Raw genomic sequence first — 7,852 nt, forward strand, 5'->3', positions numbered from 1 at the left:
AAAAAAGAAATTTCAGAAAAAAAAAAAAAAAGCAAAAAAATAATAAAAAAATTTAAAAAAAAAGCCTCGAGGAAAAAAAAAAAAAAACGAGGCAAGAAAAAAAAAAAAAAATCCCCCCCTTTTCCTTTTCTCGCTTTTTTTTTTTTCTCTCTTTTCTTTTTTTTTTTTTTTTTTTTTTTTCGGGATCGCTCCCCCGCCCCCCCCCCCGGCCCCGAGCGTTGGGCGAAGCGAAGCTCAAGAAATCGCAATTTTTTTTGGGGCCGCTTTGCGGGGTTTTGGTGCCCCGCAGCCCCGCGGCTCCCCCGGCTTTCGGCGCGCAATATTTGTGGATTCCCGGCGCTCGGGGGGGGCCCCGAAAGAGGAAGATTTCAGCCGAAAACAAAGATGGCTGCGGGAAATTATTGCCTTTTTTTTTTTTTTTTTTCCCTCCTTTCTCCTATACTTCCCCCCCCCCCCCCCAATAAAAAAATATTTCGGCGGGGGGGGGCGCGGATTAATCAGTACTCATGCTCAGTGTGACATCAGCATAAATTGTTAAAGGTTAACTAGTTCCATACTAGTCGAGCCGCCTTTTTTTTGCCCGTTTTCCCCCCGTTTCGACTACCCAAAACGGGGGGGGGGGGGGGAGCTGAAAACACTCAAAAAAAATTAAAAAAAAAAATAGTTTTTTTTTTTTTTTTTTTCACCCCTCCCTTCCCTACTTTTAAATACTTGGGCAGGGAGTGGTTTTAGGGTGGGTTTTTTTTTGGTTTTTTTTTTTCTTACTTTCTTTAGGCTGCAGGGCAGGAGAACAAAAAAAAAAAGGAGGAAAAAAATGCACGGAAAGAAAAAAAAAAAAAAAGAAAAAAATAAAAAAGGAAAAAAGGAAAGAAACGGCCTCGGAAGAAATTTAAAAAAAATCTTAAAAAAAAAGGAAAGAAACGGCCTCGAAAATCGCTTCTGCAATGCTCCCGACCCCGTGAAGACCCGTGTGGAAATTGGGGTGAAAAATGGCAAGTTTGGTGTCACAACAGGGGACAAAAATCTGCCCCCAGGGCCCAAAACGCTCCCCGGCTCCACAAATGCACTAAAAAGCAGCAAATCCACCCAAAACGGGGCCGTGAGCGGGATCATGGCCCGGCCTGAGCTGCCCGCAGTGTTGGCAGCACTTTGGTTCTCCCAGGAGTCCTTTTTTTTGGCCTTTTTGCCCCAAAAGGCCACCCTGGGAGCCAGCCGGGGTGGCAGGGTCAGGCCACAAGTGGCACTGCCAGAAACACCACTAAAAATGGTGAAAAATGGAGAAAACGCCCCAAAACTGTGCAGTGCCGCGACCCCATCTGCCAGGCGCTGCACCGCGGCCTGGCCCCGGCTTTGAATTTTCCTCTTTTCGCTGTTTTTTCCCCCAAAGAATTGACAAAGCACCGGGGCCGCGCAGGGCTGAGCAGCGTCTGGCATCGCTTTTGCCTTTTTTCCTCCTTTTTTCTCCCAAATCTCGTTAGCAACGATCCGTTTCCCTGTGCCCTGTGAGCACTCAGTGTCCATCTCCCTCAGCCCTCACACCCAAATCCTCCAAAAACACCAAAATCGGCGAGTTTTGGTGCGGGAACCAGCCCCGCTGCCCTGCGGGGAGGGGGTAACAAAAATAACAATTCCCAAACCGCCTAAAACTCCCCAAAAAGCCCCAAACCTCCCCGTCCACCCTGCACTGCCCTCGCGGTGTGCAGATCTCCAGGCAGCGCCGCTCCATTTTGGGGGCTTTTTGCTGCTTTTTCCCCCCAAAAAATACCCAGCGTGGCTGCTCGCCCCCCCCTCCCACCACCCTCATCCCTATTTTGGGGAGTTTTTGCCCTTTTTGACCATTTTTTGCGTTCCCAACCCTGCTCTGTGGGATGGATGGCACAGAAGCTGGTGCCCCCCCCTCACTTCCCCCCCCCCCAGTTTTAGGGCTGGATTTTTGGGGGGGGGCTCCCCCCGACCCCCCCCAGACTCGGCGGCAGATGTTTTCACCAAAATCGCCTTTATTGGCCTCAAAACACGCCCAGCTCCGTGGCAATACTTGGGGGGAAGTCGGGGGGGGTCCATCGTCCTGGGGGGCTGGAAAAGGAGGAAAGGGGGAGCTTTTGGGGTGGGGGGGGGATTTGGGGTGGGGTTATGGGGTGGGATCGGGGGTTTTAGGGCAGGGAGGGGTCAAAAAGGGCAATTTTGGGGTGGGGGCCAGGTATGGGGGGGGTCCAAGTGGTGGTTTTGGGGTTGGGGGGGTCCCAGGGGCAGATTTGGGGTTGGGGGGGCTCCCAGGGGCAGTTTTGGGGTGGGGGGGGCTCCCAGGGGCAGTTTTGGGACTGGGGGGGGTCCCAGCAGTTTTGGGGTGAGATTTGGGGTTGGGGGGGTCCCAGTGTCAGTTTTGGGGTGGGGGGGCTCCCAGGAGCAGTTTTGGGGCGGGATCTGGGGGTGGGGGGGCTCCTAATGGCAATTTTGGGGTTGGGGGGGGTCCAAGCAGTGGTTTTGGGGTGGGATTTGGGTTGGGGGGTCTCCCAGTGGCAGTTTTGGGGTTGGGGGGGTCCTATTGGCAGTTCTGGGGTGGGCTTTTGGGGAGGGGGGTGTTCGGTGGCAGTTTTGGGGTTGGAGGGGTCCTAGAGGCAGTTTTGGGGTGAGATTTTGGGGAGGGGGATGCCAGCTGCACTTTTGGGGTTCGGGGGGCTCCCAGGGGCAGTTTTGGGGCGGGATTTGGGACTGGGGTGTCCCCGGGGCAGTGTCAGGGTGGGGGTCTCCCAGGTGCATTTTTGGGGCGGGATTTGGGGCTGGGGGGTTCCCACGGGCACATTTGGGGTTGGATTTGGAGCTGGGGGCTCCCCGGGGCAGTTTCGGGGTGGGATTTGGGGCTGGGGGCTCCCAGGGCACTTTTGGGGCTGAATTTGGGGCTGGGGGCTCCCTGGAGCAGTTTTGGGGTTGGGGGACTCCCAGGGGCAGTTTTGGGGCTGGGGGCTCCCAGTGTCAGTTTTAGGATGTGGGGAGGTCCTAGGGGCAGTTTTGGGGTGGGATTTGGGGCTGGGGGTTCCTGGGGCAGTTTAGGGTGGGATTTGGGGCTGGGGTGTCCCCACAGCAGTTTTGGGGTTGGTGGGCTCCCCGTGGCACTTTTCGGGCTGGATTTGGGGCTGGGGGCACCCCAGGGCAGTTTTGGGGCTGGATTTGGGGCTGGTGTCTCCCTGGGCAGTTTCGGAGGGGGATTTGGGGCTGGGGGCTCCCAGGGCACTTTTGGGGCTGGATTTGGGGCTGGGGTATCCCCACAGCTGTTTTGGGGTTGGGGGCTCCCCGTGGCACTTTTGGGGCTGGATTTGGGGCTAGGGGCTCCCTGGGACAGTTTTGGGATGGGATTTGGGGCTGGGGGCTCCCTGGGGCCCTTTTGGGGTTGGGGGGCTCCCTGGGGCCCTTTTGGGGTTGGGGGGGCTCCCTGGGGCACTTTTGGGGCAGGATTTGGGGCTGAGGACTCCTAGGGGCAGTTTTGGGGCTGGATTTGGGCTGGGGGCCTCCCGGAGCAGTTTTAGGGCAGGATTTGGGGCTGGGGGCTCCCTGGGCAGTTTTGGGACAGGATTTGGGGCTGAGGGCTCCTGGGGCAGTTTTGGGGTTGGGTGGTTCCCAGGGGCACTTTTGGGGTTGGATTTGGGGCTGAGGGCTCCTGGGGCCCTTTTGGGGTTCGGGGGCTCCCTGGGGCCCTTCTGGGTTAGGATTTGGGGCTGGGGGCTCCCTGGTGCCCTTTTGGGGTTCAGGGGCTCCCTGGGGCCCTTTTGGGGCAGGATTTGGGGCTGGGGGCTCCCCGGGGCCGTGGGGGGTCGCCGTACCGGGGTCTTGCATCCCTACACCTCGCGGAAGTCGTCTTGGAAGTGGAGCAGCACGTTGGGGGCGAAGTCTTTGGGGTCGAGGCCGAGGCGGCGCAGCTCGGGGGTGTCATCGGGGACCCCGTTTTCGGGCAGCGTCAGGGGGGGGAGCAGGGGGCGCCCCCCACAGCGCCAGGCGTAGCCCCCCCCGTGCGCGTTCCAGGGCAGCGCCCGCTCCTGCGCCGCCTCCACCGCCTCCTCCCCGCACACCTGGGGGGGGGACAGGGGGTGAGGGACCCCCCCCCAAAATTAAAGGGGGGACCCCAAAGGGAAAAGGAACCCCCCCCCCCGGGGATGTGCAGGAAGGGGGGGGTGTGGGGGGGTCGCTAAAGGGCCAAAGATCTCCGCGGGGGCAGTGGGGACCCTAAAAAGGGGAGGGGGGCAAGCATGGGGGGGTCCTAAAGCCTCAACTTCCCCCTCAAGATGACAGCAGGGACCCCAAAAAGGGGCTGGGGTCAAGCCTGGGGAGGCCCTGAACCCCAAAACCCCCCTAAAGTGACTCCAGGGACCCCCCAAAAAGGGGATGGGGCCAAACTTGGGGGTCTCCTAAAACCCAAAACCCCCCTAAAGTGACAGCAGGGACCCCAAAATGGGACAGGGTCAAACCTGGGGGGCCCCCAACCCCTCCCCAAGTGACACGAGGGACCCCCAAAAAGGGTCTGGGGACAAGTCTGGGGACCCCCTGAGACCCCCAACCCCCCCTGGATTAAAGTGGGGACCCCAAAGATGGGACAGGGTCAAGTCTGGGGGTCCCCTAACGCCCGAACCCCCCTAAAGTGACTCCAGGGACCCCAAAAAGGGGACGGGGCCAAACTTGGGGGTCCCCTAAACCCCAAAACCCCCCTAAAGTGTTACCGGGGACACCAAAAAGGGGCTGGGGCCAAACGTTGGGGTTCCCTGACCCCAATCCCCAACCCCGGAGACCCCAAAAAGGGGATGGGGCCAAACCTGGGGGTCCCCTGAGACCCCCAACCCCCCCCAAAGTGACACCGGGGATCCCCAAAAAGAGGATGGGGCCAAACTTTGGGGTCCCCTAAACCCCCAACCCCCCCCAAAGGGGCACCATGGACCCCCCCTAAAGGGTGTGGGGACAAATCTGGGGGTCCCCTGAGCCCCCAACCCCCCCCAAAGGGACACCGGGGACCCCAAAAAGGGGCTGGGGCCAAACCTGGGGGGCCCCTAAACTCCAGCCCCCCCCCCCACAAAGGGGCACCAGGGACCCCCAAAAAGGGGAGGGGGCCAAACTTTGGGGTCCCCTAAACCCCCAACCCCCCTAAAGTGACAGCAGGGACCCCATAAAGGGGGAGGGGGCCAAACCTTGGGGTCCCCCACCCCCCCCAAAACGACACCAGCACCCCCCCCCCCCAAAAAAAAAAAAAAAAAAAAAAAAAAAGGTTGGGGCCAAACATTGACCCCCCCCACCCCCCCCAAAAAAAAAAAAACCCACAGCCTCCCAAAACCCATTTGGGGCCAACCCTTGGGGTGCCCCCAACCCCAAAAGGGGGTGGCAGGACCCCCCCCGTGCCCCCCCCGCGCCCCCCACCTCGAGGAGCTGCTGCTGCCCGGTGAGGGTGTTGTGGAGCCGCACCAGGCGGGGGGCGTCCGAGAGGAGCCCCACCTCGCAGCGGGGGTCCCGCCACCACGGCAGCGGGGGGGGGGCCCAGTCCGAGCGCGGCAGTGGGGGGGGGGCCCCGGCCATGGCCCCCCCCGGGGGGCGGAAGGAGATGCAGCCGGTCTGGGGGTCCACGCGGGTCAAGGGCTGGGGGGGGGGGGACACGGCAGTGAATGGGACCCCCCCCCGGGTCTGGGACCCCTCCCCCAGAGAGACAATTCCCCCCCCCCAACCCCAACTGGACCCCCCCATCCCACACTGAGACCCCCCCCCCATACTGAGACCCCCCCCCCCATACTGGGACTCCCCCCCCGGGTCTGGGACCCCCCCAGGACGCCCCCATCCCACATTGAGACCCCCCCCCCAATACTGGGACCCCCAAAACCCATTGCCCCCATTCCAAACTGGGACCCCCCCCCCAGACCTGGGACCCCCCCAAAGGGCACTGAGACCCCCCCCCCAGGCCCCTCCCCATACTGCTCCCCCCCCCATACTGGGAACGCCCCTCCCCATACCGAGACCCCCCCAAAACCGATCGCCCCCCCCCCATACTGGGACCTCCCCCCAGACCTGCGACTGCCCCCCCAGAGACCCTCCCCACCCAGGAACCCCCCAGGATGCCCCCATTTCATACTGGGACCCCCTCCCCCATACTGGCGACCCCCTCCCCCCGTACTGGGACTCTCCCCCACACACTGGGACCCCCTACTCCATACTGGGACCCCCCCCCCTCCATACTGGGACCCCATCCCACATACTGGGACCCCCCCATCCCATACTGGGACCCCCCCATCCCATACTGGGACCCCATCCCACTTACTGGGCCCCCCCCATCCCATACTGGGACCCCCCCCATCCCATACTGGGACCCCATCCCGCATACTGGGAACCCCCCATCCCATACTGGGACCCCCCCCCCTCCATACTGGGACCCCATCCCACATACTGGGACCCCCCCCCCTCCATACTGGGACCCCATCCCACATACTGGGACCCCCCCATCCCATACTGGGACTCCCCCATCCCATACTGGGACCCCCCCCTCTCCATACTGGGCCCCCCCCATCCCATACTGGGACCCCCCCCATCCCATACTGGGACCCCATCCCGCATACTGGGAACCCCCCATCCCATACTGGGACCCCCCCCCCTCCATACTGGGACCCCATCCCACATACTGGGACCCCCCCCCCTCCATACTGGGACCCCATCCCACATACTGGGACCCCCCCATCCCATACTGGGACTCCCCCATCCCATACTGGGACCCCCCCCTCTCCATACTGGGCCCCCCCCATCCCATACTGGGACCCCCCCCATCCCATACTGGGACCCCCTCCCCCATACTGGGACCCCCTCCCCCATACTGGGACCCCCCCCCCACTCACATCACCGGTCTGGGGGTCAAACCAGTGGCTGACGTCACTCCCAAGAGCGTCCAGGAGGGGCCTCAGGCTGACGTCACCTGGGGGGGGAGAGGGGGGGGGGGCGATCACCTCCGGCCTCCCCCTCCCCCCCGGGCCCCCCCCGCCTTACCGGGAACCGCCATAACGGCTGGGGGGGGTCCCGGCGCCCCCCCCCCTCAAAATAACGGGAGGGGTCCCGGTGCCCCCCCCTACCTCGGCGCTCCCTCAGCACCGGCCCCAGGTCGAAGACGCGGCCGCAGGCGCTGACCCAGGGCCGCCCGCTCTGGGCCGCCGCCGCCACCTCCCGCGCCGTGAAGTACCGGGGCCGCTGCTGCGCCGCCATGGCAACGCCGCCGGAAAGCGCCGTCGCCGTGGCAACGCCGCCGCCCTCCCTAGCAACGACGTCGCCCTCCCTAGCAACGACGTCGCCCTCCCTAGCAACGACGTCGCCCTCCGCAGCAACGCCGCCGCCTTTCGTGGCAACGCCGCCGCAAAGCGTTGTCTCCGCGGCAACGGCGCCCCGAAGCTCCTCCCCGCTGCCGTTGGGCCAAGCCCCGCCCCCAGCGCCGCGCTGCCATGGCGACGGCGCGGCGGAGCCCGGAAGCCGAGCCGCGCGGGGCGTGCTGGGAGTTGTAGTCCCCGGCCCCCCCCCCTCCGCCGGGCGATGTCACCGCCGGCGGCGCCGCCGCGCGGGGGCTGCCGGGAAGCGACGGCGCCATGGCGGAACCGGCGGGGGAGAACGGCTGCGGAGGGAGGGGGCGGGGCACGGCGGTGAGCGGGGGGGGGGGAAGGGGGGGCTATAGGGGGGTATGGGGGGCTATAGGGGGGTATGGGGGGCTATAGGGGGCTATAGGGGGTCTATAGGGGACATGGGGGGCTATAGGGGGCTATAGGGGGTCTATAGGGGACATGGGGGGCTATAGGGGACCGGGGGTTTATAGGGGTCTATAGGGGGTATGGGGGGGCTACAGGGGAATGGGGGT

The 7,852-nt window shown here is 63.1% G+C and overlaps 1 protein-coding gene across 1 annotated transcript; it reads right to left on the bottom strand.

Annotated features, from left to right (window-relative positions):
* Positions 1 to 1,979: 1,979 nt before the first annotated feature.
* Positions 1,980 to 7,588, bottom strand: CYB5D1 (cytochrome b5 domain containing 1; the record flags this gene model as incomplete). The annotated part of the gene is made up of 6 exons (XM_082785112.1): positions 1,980 to 2,073; positions 3,816 to 4,061; positions 5,395 to 5,610; positions 6,852 to 6,928; positions 7,083 to 7,440; positions 7,541 to 7,588. 5 exons carry the CDS (start codon positions 7,586 to 7,588, stop codon positions 3,831 to 3,833), a joined length of 930 nt encoding a protein of 309 aa, XP_082641238.1. The 3' UTR covers positions 1,980 to 2,073; positions 3,816 to 3,830.
* Positions 7,589 to 7,852: the final 264 nt, after the last annotated feature.

This window comes from Aythya marila (genome assembly GCF_965140915.1).
Source record: "Aythya marila genome assembly, contig: HAP1_HAP1_SCAFFOLD_305, whole genome shotgun sequence".
Lineage (NCBI taxonomy): Eukaryota > Metazoa > Chordata > Aves > Anseriformes > Anatidae > Aythya > Aythya marila.